This window comes from Podarcis filfolensis (assembly GCF_964270895.1).
Source record: "Podarcis filfolensis genome assembly, chromosome: 1".
Taxonomy (NCBI): Eukaryota; Metazoa; Chordata; class Lepidosauria; order Squamata; family Lacertidae; genus Podarcis; species Podarcis filfolensis.
The window spans coordinates 63,913,159-63,932,087 of record NC_139604.1 but is presented as its reverse complement, the minus strand read 5'-3'; the positions used below and the strand labels follow the sequence as shown (position 1 = coordinate 63,932,087).

Genomic DNA, 18,929 nt, shown 5'->3' with positions numbered 1-18,929 from the left:
ACCCTAGCAAGTGTAGGTAGATGTGTAGGCTGACTGGAGGAACAGCACTCACATCATCTGAATGACCAATATGTGCTAGTATGAATTGGGTGCGGCCTTGGAAAGCAGCACAATACCGAAAGTCAAGAATCCCATAGCAAACGTCTGTTCCCAGGAAAGAAAACCCATTATTTCAAACAGGACATCTGGAGCAGGGCGTGTGCAAACATGTGCCTGCCTGCACACCTGACCTTTGCTCAGCCTTGATCTGGGTTTCATTCATGCCTTCTTTCTGTTGCCTTTCCAAGTGCACAAAGTCAATTCAAAGCCTGTCCAAGGGCTCTGACTGCAACGCAGCCTGTTTGTACTAAAGGTAGCTGGATAAAAATATAAAAAGGGTATGGAGGGAAGTGGAAACGTTGATTTAAAAAACAGTGAGACATTGAGGGACTCTCTTCTGGGTGTGAGCACCATTTAGCAAAAGTTGGTTGCAATTAAATCCTATGGACAACTATGGAAAGGGAAAGCACTTAGCTGTGTGGCTACCGTATTTTTCGCCCTATAGGACGTACTTTTTCCCCTTCAAAAATGAAGGGGAAATGTGTGTGCGTCCTATGGGGCGAATACAGGCTTTCGCTGAAGCCTGGAAAGCGAGAGGGGTCGGTGCGCACCGACCCCTCTTGCTCTCCAGGCTTCACGAAGCCCTGCGCAACCCTAGGGAGCCCGGCGCGACTTCGCGCCGGGCTCCCGAAGGGCACGCAGAGCTGCCTGCACTCCAAAGCCTGGGGCGCGCTAAAGAGTGGCGCGGCTCCCTAGGCTTGCAGATAGCAGGCTGTTCTGGGGGCTGGGGTCGGGGGAAGCTCGGCTACCGTGCCTGGGGGGGAAATAATTTTTTTTTCTTTATTCCCCCCCCCAAAAAAAAACTAGGTGTGTCCTATGGGGCGGAGCGTCCTATGGGTCGAAAAATACGGTAATTTTTGCAAGATTGTGTGCCTTCCTTCCCCCTGTTCCTCATTTAGGGAGCCAAGGCTCATGGGCGGCTGCTGATGACTAAAAGCTGTGCAAGAGGGGCACTGTGTTCTGCTCTCAGGTCAGAAGGCAATGGACACAAGAGTGGGGAACTGGGCCTGGCCAGCAAGCCAGATGCGTATCTTGACCACCACCTCCAGGTCAGGTATGACATGTGGGTGCAGCCACCCACTTTGCCAGTCACCTGACATCACTATGACACCAGCTGACTCAACTTTACCCACATGTGGGCAATGGCATGGTGCTTTGCGCTAAGAGTCGGTTGAACCAGTAGGAGAACTGGGTGGCTGCCTAGGGTGGCAAACTTCCAGGGTAGCCAACCTGATGCCAAGTTTCTGTGTTCAGGTTTTTATTAAAAGTTTTTTCATGACACAATATAGATATAGAAAACTGATGTAAATTAGAAAACAAAAACAGCTACAAAAAGTAAAAATAAGGTATGATGTCCTCTCTTAAAGGTAGTTCTTAACATTCATAAAAGGTAGTAGCCCCTCCCAGCTCTTATCTGCGATCTGTCCTTTCTCCTTCCAGCCTCTCACCCTGGGAGCATGTGAGAAGTTTCTGGACTACAACTCACATCATCCCTGACCATTGGTTGTGCTGGCAGAGGCTCTTGGGAGTTGTAGTCCATTTTCTGGAGGGCACCATGTTGGTTACCTCTGCTCTCGCCTATTCCTCACCTTCCCTCCCTCCCTCCCTGGCTTGCCTGCACCTCACAGGATGACTGGCCCCAGGAATGCAGCTGTTGCCTAGCCCACTATCTACGCCTGAGTCAGCTGCAGCCTTGGAACGCCTCCCAGATTTCATTCAGCTGCTGGGCTGGGTCTGGCTCATGGAGGAGAGCTAGGCCTCTTTATCTTAAGTGCCGTTCCTTCAGTTTCCTTTGCTTCAGGAAACCTCGAGACTGAGATAGGCCGCCTCATATGTTCACACGCATAGAGCACAAATTATTTATTCTTTTCCACTCTCTATGAGGAATGTTAATTCCTCAAAAGTAGGGTTCACATATGTCCTCTTTTTCCAGGACAGGTCCATTTTTATGGGTAGAGTTGTCATAGCAATCCATAGTTAAAAGCAGAAAACGGCAAATGTGTCCTCTCTTTTGCTCTTCAAAATATGATAACTCTACAAAAGTGACTCCTGCATTTTACAACTGAGCCCTACCATTAGGCAAGGAAACATAGCTGGCTGCTGATGGGGGAAACAGGGGGTCAGAGCTGGCCCAGACCTTAGGAAGTGTGAGGTTTCTACCTGGTCTGCTCCCTCTGCCAGTGGCAGAGAAGCAAAGCCGCAATCGGCACCAATTTTGGGCAAGATACTCCAGGGATTCCATGCACTTACCTAAGGTTCTGCTTCCTTGGAAAGAGGGACAGCAGAGACTGTGGAGTCTTTATGATATATGGGTTTCTTACACATATACTCAACCTGATCCTACAAGGGAGGGGCTCATAGCATTAACATCACAGAAGGGCCTGCATCTCCCATAGTCATAGCTTTGGATTCAAGCAGAAATTAAGCATGGTTCTCATTCACTAGCTTCTGCCTGCTTCCACCCAGCTCACACAGCTCTGCATTTTTGTCTTCTTCACTACCAGCCAGGTGAGGGTGGGTGGGAGCCCAACAACCATTTTCTTTCTGGCACAGAACAACCTCCTTTGTTATACTATGGACCCATACTTTGGTGGTGATAAGGACCATAGTTCAGCAATGCAGTCCTCCATTAGATTTTAACCCTTGCTGGATCCAGGACCCCAGCGATTAGAAGAGACTCAGGCATCCTGCAGGCTAACACAAGCTTTCCCCCAAAAAGTCCTTAAACTCAGCAGCCTAATTTAGGTGTGTGTGTGTGTGTGTAGATCTCCTTGCTGATCTACTGCAAGCCACGCAAGAGACCTCTCAGCAGATCCTGACCCACTGCCAACGGATGGAACAGGAAACCCCCTCGAAAGCTTTAAGGGGGGGGGAATAAGAACAGAAGGCAAGTCCAACACGTCAGCAGATAGGAAACGAGCTGCTCTCTAAGGCTAAGGGAAAGCGACCTGGAGGAGGGAAAGGCAGGGAGGATCTGCTTTGACAGCCGCCGGTGCCAGGCGCTTCCCGGCCCCGAGGGTGGGCTGAGGATCAATCCGCTTCCGCCGGGAGGCCGCAGGAAGTCGGGGGGGCGGCGGCGGCTGGTTGTGCGAAGGGCTGAGCGAGCGAGTGGGCGGCGGGAAGAAGCGCCCAAGTCATCCCGGGTCTCCTCGCGAGGGCGGGGCCTGGGGCGGCCCCAAAGCCATAAAGGGCTCAGCCGGTTCTTCGCCCGCGAGAGCGCGCAGCAGCCCAAGCAGGAGCAGCAGCGGCGTTGCGGAGCCGGAGGCCAGCGTCCCCGTCGGAAGACAGGCAGGCAAGCAAGGCGGGCAGGCGGGCGAGCGTGACCTGTAAGGCGATCTCGGTGCGGCGGCTCTGTTGGCGAGCGCGGGCAGCAGCAGCATGAAGGGCCCGGCCGGCGCGTCGCCGTCGGAGGTGATCCGCGAGGGCGAGCTGGAGAAGCGCAGCGACAGCCTCTTCCAGCTGTGGAAGAAGAAGGCGGTGGTGCTGAGCAAGGACAGCCTGAGCCTCTTCTCGCCCGAGGCCGGCAAGGCCCGGGGCGGCGGCGGCGGCGGGAAGGAGCTGCGCTTCGGCTCCATCCAGAAGGTGGACTGCGTGGAGCGGACGGGCAAGTACGTGTACTTCACCATCGTCACGACGGACCGCAAGGAGATCGACTTTCGGTGCCCGGGCGAGAGCTGCTGGAACGCCTCCATCACCATGGCGCTCATCGACTTCCAGAACAAGCGCGCCATCGAGGACTTCAAGAGCCGCCAGGAGGCCGCCGAGCACGCGGCCGCCGCCACCCGGGACAGGCGCCTCGCGCGCGCGCCCTGAGCCCGACACACGCGCGCCCCCGAGCGAGAGAGTGACCTAAGGTGAGCGAGTGCTGCCGTCTTGGTCTCGTTTGCCCCCTGACTTCGCCCCCTCCTCGCCTCCCCATCTTCACTCTTGATCCTCTGAGTCGATTAATCTGAATCAAAATTCTAAGACCTGTTCTGCTTCATACGGCCTGCTGGATCACAACCACTCCGTCGATAACCAGCGCAACTTTGGGAAAGTTGTTTGCAATTCAGCGGCCTTCCCCTTCTTACCCCATACAGAATTTATCGTGGGTTGAGAAAGCGATTCGGTGGAATCTGTTGCGCCTAACCTCCCTGTGGGCAGCAGAGCTTGGTTCTAGATGATGATTTTGCAGATTATTGACTAACAGTAGATGAGCGTCAGTGAACAGTAACACTTCAGTGGTACCTTGGTTTAAGAACGGCTTAGTTTATGAAAAACTTGGATTAAGAACGCTGCAAACCCAGAAGTAGGTGTTTTGGTTTGTGAACTTTGCCTTGGAAGCAGACCACGTTCCGCTTCCTGTTGAGTGTATTCCATTTGTAAATTGAGTCCCCCTGCTGCTATAGGAAAGCACGCTTTGGTTTAAGAACGGACTTCCAGAACGGATTAAGTTCGTAAACCAAGGTACCACTGAAGTTAACAGGAGCATTTGTCTTAAACCGCCTAAATTCCATCAGCTTAAACTGGGGATGAACTAATCATTTTAAATGAGAATACTTGGATGTACCATGGTTTCCTCCCAGATTTAGGATTGGGATAATGTGTGCATTTGCCAAGGAAGCAGAACTCGGAACCGGAGTGGGGCCAGGCAGTCTGCAAAAAATAAAAATAAAAAATGAAGCTGCATTTTGACTTTTCGTCTAATTCAGCTGCTGCCATTTAAGGAATAGTGAGAGGCTAGGTGGCTCTGGAAGCCTCCTTTGGGCTATTGCCCTCCTCAAATAATGGCTCTTACTGGCTTTGTTAAAGGTAATCCAGAATAAATGGCTAAAGTGAGGGTGACACCCGTGTGCATCTGGGGCTCTTCTTAACAAACTCCCAGACAAAGGCTTTTTCTGTGTGGCCAATGTGCTGCTTCAGCACACACCCATATTACAGGCAGGAATTGCCATTTATTTTTAAATGGGGACTTTCATCCGCTTCCAAGTAAAAGGAGAAAAAAGTTAGGACCAGGATGTTGGGAGAGAGGAGCTGTTCAAACTTTTAGGAGTTCCTGGGATGAGAAACACTGTACCCCTCTAGGAGCTGTTAGACTCCAACTCCCATCAAATGCAGCCTACATGGCTAGTGACCAAGGATGAGGGGATTTTTAGTCCAACATAACTTGGAGGATACCATGTTCCTTGTCCCTGGTTTCGTACTACAAGTCATCTGGATGAGAATGGAGGGTTGAGATGTTGTGAGTTTTGCGCTAAGAACTCATTGCAGAGAGTCTCTGCAGTAGAGTTTGGGGGTGTCTATTTGTGCTATTACTCAAATTATTATTTGACCCAAATAACTTAAAATATAGCTTTTGCCAGCCTGGTACTGCCCTGGTGTTGAACTACAACTCCTTTCAGCCCCAGCTAGCACAGCTTTCCATGCAAAAGATCCCAGATTCAGTTCCCAGCATCTCCCATTGGAATGGGGGGAAAACTCTCTGCCTGAATCCTAGAGAGCTGTTGCCACGCAGAGTGTAGTGGTCTGACTCTTGTCTAAGGCAGCTTCTTATTTTCTCTGTATATTTGGTAGTAGGATGACTTGACCTCAGTGGGTTCCTGAGGCTGTAATCCTAATTCCATTCCCTTGGGAATAAGCCCCATGGAATTTAGTAGGATTGCCTTCTGAAGAGACCGTGTTTAGGACTGTGCTGTAAGTAAACGTTCAGAACTACTAAAGTCTAGCCTACGGTGGCAAAGCCTCAGAAAAGGATGACACTATTAGATGCTTCTTTATAGGATCTTTCTGTATCCCTGAGGTTTTAAAAAGGCAGTCTTGCTATTAGTTTAGCATTATTATTATTTTTGCTACTAGCTTGCTTGTCCTGCTGCATCACTAATAATTTGCTTTTCTCTTGTTTTCAGCAGACTGTACCTCTGGATGACAAAGAAAATCAGTTGTTTTAGACTGAACCATTAGGACATTAGGACACCAATGAAGGAAAGCAAAGGAGAAGGCTAGGAGTGCCCAGCTTCTTCCCAGGTCTGATGAGGTGGCTGAGCAAAGAGGCCAGGCTGTTCTACGAGAGGCATTTGCAGACCAAAGACTTTTTACATTTTCTTTAAAAAGACTCATAGGGCAAAGCGTGGCTGTGTGAGCAGGATGCCTAGCTTTGCAAAAAATGCTATTGTTTTTCTATTTATGAAATGCAAAGAATATTCAGCACCTGCTGATGCAAAACCAGTTTAAATTATTTGTAATATCTATATTTGTATTTATTTTGATAAAATATCCTTAAGCACATGTTTGTCTTAAAATTGCTTCTGGCATTTAAATATGTCCATTCCAAATTAAATGCTTTTTTATTACTGTATATCTGAGGTGAAGTCTTTTATTTATCAGCAGATGTGGAAATGTGGTTCTCTGCTTGCACCTGACAATGGGGTACTACTAAGGAAAGCCCTTGTATTAGCAGAATTGCAAATGTGTGTTTAGGAGTCTGCAGATATAAAGAGTGGGGGCTCAGCCTTGCCGGGGATAGGATAGAAATGCATGTAGAGTAGCCCCATTTGCCTGTCTTAAAAGCGCAGCAGCCCAACTGAGTCAGACCAGCGGTCAGTTCACTGAATGCTTTCTCAGGATCATAAAAAGAAATCAAAAGGTTATCCAGACCAAGGCTTTACTGCAAGAAAAACCTGTCAGCCTACCCGGTTTACACTGTAGCATGCAGAGAACCAGTGTGGTGCCTCAAGGTGGCTGCAGTTCAAGATCTTCTGGTGACATAGCTCAGCGAAGCAACATACAGTGGTACCTCGGGTTACATATGCTTCAGGTTACAGACTCCGCTAACCCAGAAATAGCGCTTCAGGTTAAGAACTTTGCTTCAGGATGAGAACAGAAATTGTGCTCCGGCAGCGCGGCAGTAGCAGGAGGCCCCATTAGCTAAAGTGGTGCTTCAGGTTAAAAATAGTTTCAGGTTAAGAACGGACCTCCGGAATGAATTAAGTACTTAACCCGAGGTACCACTGTACTGCGGAGGAAGGCAGTACCTCTTCACTGCTATGGAGAACTAGCTTTCTCAGCTCCATCTGAGCAAGTTCCCTTTTGAACCATCCATCAAGTTCTACACCAAGAGCATAGACAAGGGTAGAGCACAGCAATGGAGGGGCACCTTGAGCCTAGAGGGCAGAGGCTATTTTTCTATGTGATTTGCTAACCACTAGGATAGAACAGAATGCTCACCAAGCATTTTCAGTGGGGCTCCAATACCTCCCTAAAAGGTGACTCCCCTCCCCACCCCCGCCGCTGCTCAAAGCAGCCCTGGTTGGCTGCTGCAATGTGTTTCAGACCAGTCTCCTGCATGACACCAGCACCGTTGCTGAGAGGAAGAATTTGAAACTTAAGACATCAGAACAGCGACAGATCAGGGCTGTGGGGAGCAGGTGTTGAAGGAGCACTACATGTTTATTTAGCCATGCAAAATGCCACTTTTTGTACCTTGTGGAACATGGCCCACTGTTTCAGCTCACCACGAAACTACACTGACACTGCCTTAGTGTCATGCTAAAAGGATTACTGAAGTTGCGGTGTGCAAAGATCTTTGAACACTTACTTACCAGAAGTTTGAAACCTGCCTTCCCCAACCCGGTGCCCTCCTGATGTTTTGGACTACAAGCTCAACGCCTGCACACACAGGCCAAAACATGGCTTTGAAAGCACTTTCGGCTATGCAGAGCAGTTTAACCACTTTACAGCTGTGTAGCTTGCCAGCTTGGTAAGTGTGAAGTTAACTGAGTCAGCTGCATGACACCTCTGCTGACTTGAGGGAAGTCATGCTCTGTTTGAGAGGATATAGCTTTTCAAGTATTGCTGTCTGTTTGTCAGATCTGTAGGCTCAGAAAGGGGTGACTGCCAGCTGGAATAGGTCTCTGCCCGGAAGTAGACTTCCATCTCTGACGCTCCTCCTGTCTACTTGTTCCAAATGATACAGCCACGCACTCTGGTAAGGAGTGACAATGCCACAGGGCAGAATCAAGGCAACTAATAGAACCTAGCATTTATATAGATCATGTGAGTGTTCAAAGTGCCATGAATGCACAATTTTTTAATCCTTAAAGACAATCTCATAAAGTAGCTCAGTATTCTCTTCATATTACAATGGGTGGGGATTAGTCTGAGAGTGGCTGGCTTATTTAGCTACAGGGGTGCAACAATAAAACTGCTAGCACAGTTGCAAACCTAAGTAGGGTTTGGTTTAATTTCAAATTGGATGTTGAGATTCCTTCATTACAGGGGGCTGGACCTGATGATTCTTGGGGGTCCCTTCCAACTCTACAATTCTAGGATCTGGCAGTGAGCTTCTGGCTGGGATGAGATGTGGACAAGGGGCTTCATGGATCCTATTCTTAGAGACAAAATTGACACGACACGTGTAACTTGAAATTGTTGGTTTTCTTTTTTCTGTTTTCCCCACCGTGTATTCCCAACTAGGCCTCTTTTTTACAATAGAAATTCTGTTGAGGCTCTGGTAGAAATACATGTTGCTATCTAAAGAAAGAACATTCCATCTGCAGAGCCTTCAGAGATCCCCAGTGTGATTGCAATCAAAGGTGCGGAATGCTTTGATAGAGCTTTTAGGCTTTGATAACAGTTCCAACATCAACAGTTACCCAACCATATCTACAGTACATTGCAGTGCATTAAGGGAACTGGTTTAAATTAGTTTATTTCCTGTCAGATAGGGCAATTAAAAGTCCTAAAATAGAGTTATAGCACATCTTCTCATCAGCACACCATCTAAAGACTTAATTACTGTACTTTCCCTTCATTGTGAGGGGTCCTCTTCCTCAAGATGTAGAAAAACAGAGGTATATTAACCAGCAGCTGTAAATAACCAAAGGATGAGACCCCAAATCGTCTGTACAAAAATCCTCCTATAGTTGGGCCTATTGTCCTTGTCAATGGTTGAACTGAGGAACTAATTCCCAGCATGGCACCTAGGGAAGAAAACGTAAAGAAAATTAATTCTGCAGATCAAAATTAATGTCAGTATCTACTCCAACACCACTGTATTAGACCAATGTGTCTTTAGCATTTCTGCAATCAGGGATTTCATATGCCAGTCCTAAACACAGTAATGTGGCAGACCATAAATCTGATTTCACACAATTCACACAACTCTGCAATTGAAATAAGGAACGAAGAGAAGTCCATTTCCAAACATGGAACTTGGTACCTCACCAGCATTACAAGGGATGGGTGTGATGAAGCACTAGTAAATCCCACTGGCCCAGTGTGCATGTCACACTAAGCTAAACCATGGCCAGGGGCGCCAACTACAGGGGGCAGAAGGGGCTTCAGCCCCCTCAATATTTTTGGGTAGGAGGCTGAGCCCTTCCAATACTGAGGCCCCCATCCCCTACTCCCCGCTGGTGTCATGCGTATGATGTCATACATGTCATGTGACACCGCACCCCTTAAATGTGGGGGGCAAGTCAGTGCCTTTGACCATGGCTTAGCATAAATGTGTGAGTGTGCCAGTTCCCAAGGAGATTGTGACCATTTTGCTCCTTCCTGCATGTTTCATTGGCAGACTGGGCTGAGCTAAGCCATGGTTTGGCTAAACATGTCATCTGAACTGTGGCTTGTGGTTTAGTTGTCTCCAGGCTAACCATGAGCTGCAACCAAAGTCTGTTCTTGGTTTACAGCTTGCGGTTCATCTAGAGAGTGCAACACCACCAAATTCGGACAAGGCACTAAGTCAAACCAATGCTTAGGTCAGCACGGTGCAGCAGTAAAATGAGGAGCAAAGTAGCCACTATCACCTTCCCAGGAGATCACGCTAAGCCACAGTTTGGTTTAGCATGATGCGCATAAGCAGGCCACCAGTATCAACAGGAAATGTAAGCATATGTTTAATTCTGTTGCACAGAATTGCATGATGAGCTACACCGGCTGAAATCCCCTTTTCTACACAGCTACTAAAGGAGCCCTGCCCTCTTTTGGACCTGGTAACCCTACCATGGGTGCTAGCAAGTGACCTTAGCTTGGAACTTTGCCGACCTATTCCCTAACACCCAAACAGCTTGTTCTGGATGCTGAAGGGAAGGGCAGAGTGGCATCCGGCCCAAAGAGAAACCCAGAAGACTGTAGACTGATGGAGGCAGCTGGAACTGCAGCAGAGAGCAGAAAGGGTAGGGCAGGAGAAACAGCAACCCGAGAAGAGTGGACTCCATAGATGGCTGACACACCGACAGAATCTGACGAGTGGATGGCTGGAGAAGAGGCCGTTCGAGCAAGCATTGAGCTTCACCTGACTGGAGCACACTGCGTGGTGATTGGCACAGGGTGGCCAGGTGAAAAAAAAGGGCAAGGCTGTTGCACCTTGACTGTTTGTGTAGAAGAGGGGATTTTAGCAGGTGCAGTTTGCATGGCAACCAAAGGTGCAGAAATTCTATATTTTCCCCCACACTGGCCACCCAAGGCATGCATGCTCCTCCTGAAAAAGGACCTTGATTTATGTTCCTTAAGGTGTCTAGCAATTCTCCTCACCGGAAAACCTCTGTTTGTTTGACAAGAAAAGCCATGAATGAAATAATTGCAACTGGTGAAGAAACTGTCAAAAAGAACGAGGTTTTTTTTAAAAAAATAAAAAAATAATTTAAAAGCCACAAATGAAAACATTTCAACTGGCAATGCATGATTGTAAAGCAGGGAGGTGTCTTTAAATGAATCGATGGGTGGGTCAGGTAACGTGCATTCCACCCACAGCCAGAAATGGGTGTTGAAGCACTTTTAATAGCTGTGCTGCTTTGGGAGTCACCCACACTGCATTAATTGCCAGAAACGGCTTTAATAAGAGCAGTCGAAAGACTTTGCGAAATTTTCTCCAGTGATACATGCTGTCCCTAATGTCCCACTTTGAAGCCCAGCCCCTCTGCACCTCACAGCACTAGCAACTTATTTTCCTCAGCTGAAAGCATATGGTTTTCCGACTGGGATATGCAAGCTGTAGTCTTAAGCTCATGATTGCTACACGCTTCAGTACAGACCCAAAACATCCCTTGTTAAATATAGCACAGATTCTAGACATGTCTCTGCCGGTAACCCAGCCCTGATCTACTACGTGCTACTATTATTCTAGTACACACATCTACTTGAATGGAAATACAAAACCACCACCCCTTATATGCAGCTCCCTCCCCCACCCCCACCCCCTTCTCTCTCTCATATTCTCTGGGTCCCAGTACACTGTTCCCGATGCATTTTGCTCCTAGGCTATATTACCAGTATTTTGCTGCTCCCAAGCAGACACTGGCAAATTCTTCTGAACTGTGACCTAATAATCTATGCAAATCAGGTTTGGGATTAGGCCACTGAGGGAGCATTCATATGTGACTGAGGCTACCCCTCTGGGCTCAGGAAGCAAGCAGAGCAGGCTCCATTTCCCTTATAACAGCTCTTTTGAGAAGATGCCTGAACCCATGCCAGGCCTTTAAACCTTCCCTCTCAGCTTCTTCATTTCAAAAGCGTAGGATTGCTTCCACGGTTGACGATATCCACAGCTCATGCTGATCTAGCAACCACAAACGGCACTTTAGTCATGTTTTAAGGACACAAAGAGCTGGTGTGGCGGGTTCAAATCCCAACTCAGCCACGAAGCTCGCTAGGCGACCTTGGGCCAGTCCCTGCATCTCAGCCCAACAGGATTGTTGTGAGGATAAGGTGGTGAGGGGGGCAGAACCCCACATGCCACACTGCCCATTTGCTATAAATGCAATAGTAAACAAAGAAATAATAAACTAAACATATGATTCACAGGAAGTGGCATATGCAGAGTGCATGTGGCATAAGGCTGGAGACATTCCACATTGGCACCAACATTCCACATGGAATAAAATGCCGTTGTACAGTGGCGTAGCGTGGGGGGTGCCAGGGGTGCCGGCCGCACCGGGCGCAACATCTGGGGGGGGGGCGCGAGTCCAGAGGGAAGGGACAAGTTCCTTCCTCCGCCGGGCTCCCCGCCGCCGCCGCCAGCCTTGCGCCCTAGCGTGCCCCCCCCCCGCCGCCGCCGCTGCGGCTGCGCTCCACTCACTGCTCGCAGGAGGAGCAGCCGCTGCAGCAGCGCCGACGCCGCCACCGACGCCTGGCCGGGCACCGGCAGCCTCCGCACCCCGATGCCGACGCCGGCGCCATCCCCTCGGCCCAGCCACAGGCGGAGGCTGCTTCTGCCGACTGGGAGGGAGGAGAGCTCCGAGGGGCCTCGACGCGCCCTGCCCTCCCCAAAACCCTCCGAGAGGAAGCCGGCGGGCGGGCGAGGGTCTCCCGTCGGAAGGGGGCGCCGCTGGCTCCGGCTCTCAGCGCAAGTCTCAGCCGCGGGGGAGGGGGGGCGAGGACGGAGCTCGGCTGGAAGCCCCCGGACCCGGCCGGGAGGAGGAGAGGCGCTCGCCAAGCCCGGATCTGGAGCGCCTCGGAGCGCGGGCTCCACCTACAGCCCAAGGAGAGGAGGGGGCGGGGAGGCGCCCGAGGGGAGGGGGCTTCGGCTGCCTCGGCCCGCGGGGGCTCCGCAAATAATAAATTTAATAAATTCCTGCTGAGCCTTTGGGGGGGTCTTTGGCTCCTTCGCTCGCCCCCAGCCCCAGTGGCGTAGCGTGGGGGGTGCAGGGGGGGCCGGCCGCACCGGCTGCAACATCTGGGGGGGGCGCGCTCGCACTCGAGTGCTAAAATCCACGGGTTAAGGGGCGCAAATTACTTGCCTTGCCCCGGGTGCTGACAACCCACGCTACGCCACTGCCGTTGTATCCTTACTGCAATCCTGTGAGGTTAGGATGGGCTGAGGGAAATAATTGGCCCAACACCGTCCAGCAAACTTTATGACTAAATGGGAATTTGAACTTGGCTCTTCCCAATCCAAGCCTGAACACAGGCTGTAAGTGACTTGAGAGGGCCTTTGCTTGCCATTGCACATACATATTCCTTTGATCCTGCTATAATCTGGGATCAAACATAGAATTATAGCATTGTAGAGTTGGAAGCAACCATGAGAGTCATCTGGCCCAACTGCCTGCAATGCAGGAATCTTTTGCTCAATGTGGGGCTCAAACGCACAACCCTGAGATTAAGAGTCTCATGTTTTACCAACTGAGCTATCCCAGAAGTCTGTATAAAAACCTGGAAAACCTTTTTCCCCCAGAGCTGAAAGTTAGGTGATTGGCAGGCCCCATTTTCAAACCACCTTCAACTCTCTGGAAAAACAACAACACTATGGCTTGTCTTCTGCTTAGGTAAAGTGATTGTTCTGAGGAGACACTGTGAAGCACCAGGGTACAGCTTGTATATCGCCATCATGGAATTCTTCAGAAGAGTGAAGAATTACAAGGACTCCCATTCATCACTTGTGGTGGCCCTCAAGCAAGTGCCTTGAGAAGCATGGGCGCCACAGCCAGGCTCCATTCTTGCAGAGTGACAGTGCGTGAGCATGGATGCCTCTCTAGGTGGGGTTGCTGGAATCAAGCATACTGCAGTGGTGGACACGCACATAGCTCCGTTGTGGAGGCACCAGTTCACAAACATTGCACCTATGCATGAGTGCTGCTAGGCTGCAAGCCAAGAGGTGGTCCCAAGGTGCTGATGCGATAGGAGGCCACATGACACCTAGGTCCTACCTCCAAGCAGAGGGACACTGCACAGGTCTTTCCCAAGGACATTAATCCCAGGAAGCCCTGCAAGATTCTGTCTCTTTCTTCTCATTAAGTCAATATGGGTCACTGGCTTCCTTGCAGGCACCCTTGCAGCTTCCAGCCCTACTGATCCTAACTAGTCTTCGCCGGCTTGGCAAATAAGCAAATCCCACTGAAGGCTACCCTTTGTTTTTTAAAAAATAAATGCATGTGAGATGTGCAGAGACTTTGGAACTGGGCATTCTTCCTGCTGGGCTCTCTGGCAGAGCACAAGACACACATTTGGCAGTGCATAGCATTTTCAGAGAAGTGAACCGGAATCAAGTGCCGCATCCAGCTGGTTTCATCAAGAAAGAGGGAGAAGGAAATCCATCCGGCGGAGGAGCAGGTCTTACCAGTGTCAGAAGCAGGGACGGACTTGGTCAGGATGATGTCCGAAATGACAGCTATAGTACCGAAGGAGAATATCATGGGGGGCACAATGAGGCAATAATGGAAAATGTTGGTCATCAGGGCCTGGGAGAAGGGACAAAGCAGGAAAGCCTGTTAGAATGCCAGCTTTAGAATACAACAAATGCAGCAGGGTGTGTGTGTGTGTGTGTGTGTGTGTGTGTGTGGATCAGTATCCAGGAAGACTTGGATAAAGAAAAAAACATTGCAAGACATGAGCGTGGCCCACAGAGCCAAAACTTGCCAATACAGAGGAGCAGCTGTGCTCTACACCAGTCAGGTTTGGCTGACAAAAAGTGACAGGTTTTTGTTTTTTGTTTTTTAAAGAGCTGAAAGTCAATTGATTGAAGGATGGAACCTTATTAAATAAAAGACAGCCACTAGGTTCATTAGATCTGAAACAGGCAGCTACTGACTTGATTCTGTAGTTTAGTAGCCATTTTTTTGTAAGGTCGCTTATTGTTAGGTGTTAATAAAAGGAACCTATGTGTTCTGATAGGGATGCGGGTGGCGCTGTGGGTTAAACCACGGAGCCTAGGACTTGCTGATCAGAAGGTCGGCGGTTTGAATCCCGTGACGGGGTGAGCTCCCGTTGCTCGGTCCCAGCTCCTGCCAACCTAGCAGTTCGAAAGCACGTCAAAGTGCAAGTAGATAAACAGGTACCACTCAGGCGGGAAGGTAAACGGTGTTTCCGTGTGCTGCTCTGGTTTGCCAGAAGCGGCTTAGTCATGCTGGCCACATGACCCGGAAGCTGTATGCTGGCTCCCTCGGCCAATAAAGCGAGATGAGCGCCGCAACCCCAGAGCTGGTCACGATTGGACCTAATGGTCAGGGGTCCCTTTACCTTTTTAATGTGTTCTGATTAGTGCCAGTGTCACAACCAAACATCTGAAGGCATTTGGATTTCAGAAAGGAGAGAGGCCACCTGACTTTAAAAAAAGTATTTCTCACAAGTTCACTTAATGAGCCAGCAAAGAACTTATTTTTTCTCCCATCTTAAGCTGTGGTGGGTCATACAGTGATTTCCTACAGAGAAACCTTTGGCAGACACTGCAATGCAATCTGAAAGGAGAGAGGAACTTCTATCTGTATCTTTAAGTATTGGAGGGCAGTGAGAAAATGGTGTGCATGTGTGAGCACAGAACAAGGTTTCACACTGGGTAGTCTCTCTCATGGGTGCAGGCTGCAGATGTCAGCAGGAATGACCATCTACTCAGCAATGGTATCTTTGCAAAGCAATAGGATCCTGCAACACCCACCTGCCAGCTCCTCCATCACCTCCCAGTGCTTAAAGATACTGGCATGAAGTTCTCTCCCTTCTCAATCACCACTTAGAGGCTGCTAAAGGTTTCATCCAGTGAACCACCTCAAGAGCTACAGCTGTTTTTAAGATTCTTCCATGATGTCATGTGCAGCTGCAGTGCAGTTTCCCCCAATGGTATACACATGCAAAATCACAAAAAAAACCACCCTCCAAAAGCAGGTTCCCCAGGCTTCAATTGGTTTTTAAACAATGTTGTGGGGAAGAAATATGCCAGCCATGTGTCACATCTAGCTCAGCCTTCACAGGGGCAATTTAAACAGCAGAGAGAGCTGTAATGTGGTCTCATTCAAGTGCTCATTACTAACCCAAGACTGCCTGCACAATATTTACCAGCAATGTATTAGCACAGATAATTAAAGCCAAACCGTGCTTGTCAAAACAAACGAGCAGCAGCGCATTACAGAGTGCAGAACTGGTGTGTGTGTGTGTGTGACCTGTCTGGCCTGCTCACTTGCTAATGAATCAATTGAACGTTTGTCAGCCGGAATGTCTCTCAAGTATAAATGCAAATCAGTGTGCCTAAGAAGTGAATGTAATTATTTTCTTATCGTGCAGCTGCTCAAAGATCCTTCCAGATCTTTATCACCAAAATGAAAGAACTGAAGACATGCTTAGGCAGAGACTCTGAATTTGGGAATACACTCATAACCCACCTCCAGAACTGCAGGGACCATCACTCTGTATACTTTGCCTTCCAAAGGTCTCAGATTCAACCCCTGGTTATTAGTACTGGGTTGAAGGCGATTGGATAGACCTCTTATTCCTGAGACACTGGGGAGCTGCTCTGTTCAGGAGATCCATCACTGGACTAGAACAGGCTTCCTCAACCTCGGCCCTCCAGATATTTTTGGCCTACAACTCCCATGATCCCTAGCTAGTAGGACCAGTGGTCAGGGATGATGGGAATTGTAGTCTCAAAACATCTGGAGGGCTGAGGTTGAGGAAGCCTGGGTTAGAAGGACAAATTGCCTGACCATACATTTAAAGCACTCCCCTAAAGAATCTTGGGAAATAAGCTGCTGGGAAGTATAACTCTTGTGAAGAGTAAACTACAGTTCCCAGGATTCTTTCAGGTATGAGTATCCTGTACATGTGCTTTAAATGTATGGTGTGGTAGCCAACTGACCTACCTTATTGGTGGTGTGTTTGTTAGGGACTGCCCAGCAGGGCCTTTTTCAGAGGTGGCTCCCTGGTTGTAGAATGGCCTCCCTAGTGAAGCGTGCCTGTCTCCATCGTTATTAAGTTTCAAGAGGATTTTGAAAACATTCACTTTTATCCAGGCACTTGGTGGCTGAAGAGTACTGTCCCTGGCAACTCCAAGATAATTGGGTGGAACTGCTTTTAGAATATTTTTTTTACTGTAATTGTTTTTAGAATCTTTTCTTTCAGATTGTGCGTCTGTGTGCTGCCCTGGGGTCCTTGGGGAGGAAGGGCAGGATATAAATTTGATAAATAAAGCCAATAAGTGATAATAAGGCGGCTTCTTACATTCTTTGTTTGGTAGTCAACTTTCGATCTCTCAGGGAGTCTGGAAAGATATATGTGTGTTTGCCCACACCCAGCTTTTCAAGTAGCTTTGGGAACAACCCTTTAAATCTATATCTCCTTTCAAAGTGTAGGTGGGTTAGTAGGAGTTTTTACTGTTAGACGCCTTATGCGCAGTAACACACCACTTGCCTTTTCACTTTTTAATATCCAGTGGGGGAGAGGGGGAGGAGCCCCCAAATACTGCTGTCACTTCCTGCAGATATTTTGACAAGGTATTGACCATGAGTGGGTGGCCACAACAATTTAGAACCATAGCCGTGATAAACTGAAAAAAGAGCACAGGTAAAAGATGTGGTGCCAAAGGCTGGGGAGGACCCTCAGATAATGGTTCTCAAAGTTCAGGGTTCAAGCTTCACCTGCCCACCTGACCTGATCTGCTGCTGCATCTACCATTTGCCTGTGGCCAGAAGACTTTGTAAATCAATAGGAATTTTTTTGTAAGCAAAACAAAACTGCTTGCTGCCTTCTTCATTGCAATTGCCCTCACAGCACCTTGAGATCTTGAGATGGGGGTTAATTGCAAGAAGTCCCAAACTGCTTCAAACAAGATTTCTGTGTGACACCTGAGGACAAAAGGCATGCGTAGTGTATCATATCTGAACAGCGCATGGTGGCTCCCCCCCCCACTCCTTGAACATCTTGAGATGGCAGCGAAAACGTTGCTCAGGAGAAATTGATTCTGACTACAAATATTTTAAAGAGATAAGCAGCCCATGAAGTTTAAGTATGACACTTGAGGTTTGGATTTCATATCAAAACTTATACTGACTCCCTAAAGTGATCTGAGGGGGATATTCATTAATGATATTTAGGTGCAAGATTAAAACTCAAATCTTTTAAATGATTCTTTAGCTCTTTTTATTGGTTTTTATCGCTGCTTTATTTACTATTGCTGAAATATTTGGATGGCTTAATAAAAAGTATTAATAAGGAAAAAGCAATTACTGATGGTGAAATTAAAAATTTTCATTGGGCTGTTCATATATTTGGTCAGATATTTGTCCATCTAGGCCAGCTCTGTCTACTCTGACTGGCAGGGTCTCTCCGGGGTCTCAGTCAGAAGTCTTTCCTGCAACTCATTCTTTTTCCTGGAGATGCCAGGGTTGAACCTCAGACGTTCTGCATGAACTACGGTATGTGACTGAGCTATAATGAGTCCTTCCCCAAACCATAGTTTCTTCCTAAGGAAGCCATTGGATCTGGGGTGGTTTGGAAGGCAGTGAGGCTGAACTCTGGCTGATTTGGAGCACCCTGTTCATTACTGCTCTCTATTTCCCATTATTTTTTCCTTCATCTGCTACTTTTCAGTGCAGCTGGCCTCTCTGTTAATTTCAGCTCTACATATTTTGGAGGCCACTGAAAGGAAGTGATTAGTTTGGGTGGGGGTTGTAACTGGAGATCTTTGTTAAATGTCCTCCTCATAAAAGAGCTGCAGAGCTCATAAAATTGTTTTTATGTCAGCAGATATATAAACTGCACGCTTAGTTCAGACAGGGATATTCCTGAAGCTCTGGCCAAGTTGCGTCAAGATCGCTTTTTCCCCATGAAGAAACCCAGCACATAAACCGCCCCCAGAGATGGGATATTTTCTTGGCAGGTCCTTGATTATAAAGCTTTTTTCCCTTGCAAACAGCGCTGCAGCTGTAGTTTCCTATCAATAGTTGTTATGGGAAAGCATTTCTGGGCCCTTTAAGGCCTCTGTGGCAGTGAGGAGAGCCTTGTGGAAAAAATGATTGTAATCTCTGAACCAAGTTGATAGTAGAGATCCTAGGTACTGCTGGCAGAAACCGGTTTGGGCTCGGTTTGGGTGCTCCACCATAGAGGGAACATGCTGCGATTAGCATGACCAGTTGAAAAAAAAAGAGAAA

The 18,929-nt window shown here is 48.3% G+C and overlaps 2 protein-coding genes across 3 annotated transcripts in view; one reads left to right on the top strand and one right to left on the bottom strand.

Moving 5' to 3' along the window:
* The first annotated feature begins 3,261 nt into the window (after positions 1–3,261).
* LOC310750563 (pleckstrin homology-like domain family A member 2) lies at positions 3,262–6,433 on the top strand. 2 transcript variants are annotated; one of them, XM_083588929.1, is made up of 2 exons: positions 3,262–3,953; positions 5,985–6,433. In XM_083588929.1, exon 1 carries the CDS (start codon positions 3,478–3,480, stop codon positions 3,910–3,912), a length of 435 nt encoding a protein of 144 aa, XP_083445055.1. In that variant the 5' UTR covers positions 3,262–3,477; the 3' UTR covers positions 3,913–3,953; positions 5,985–6,433. The 2 variants fall into 2 exon arrangements, with proteins under 2 accessions (XP_083445055.1, XP_083445054.1); XM_083588928.1 differs by having other exon boundaries at positions 3,264–3,953; positions 5,988–6,433.
* A 2,336-nt stretch (positions 6,434–8,769) lies between these two features.
* The window catches only part of SLC67A1 (solute carrier family 67 member 1), a 70,660-nt gene continuing 60,500 nt past the window's right edge, over positions 8,770–18,929 (bottom strand). The window contains exons 10-11 of the mRNA XM_083588621.1: positions 14,135–14,255; positions 8,770–9,056 (exon numbers count right to left, since the gene is read on the bottom strand). Coding sequence (XP_083444747.1) covers positions 8,869–9,056; positions 14,135–14,255 — 309 coding nt within the window. The 3' untranslated portion in view covers positions 8,770–8,868. The remainder of the gene's footprint in view (positions 9,057–14,134; positions 14,256–18,929) is intronic.

Bases quoted from the DNA above. Each gene is read 5' to 3' on its own strand.
- LOC310750563 (XM_083588929.1), top strand. From the start codon at position 3,478: ATGAAGGGCCCGGCCGGCGCGTCGCCGTCGGAGGTGATCCGCGAGGGC.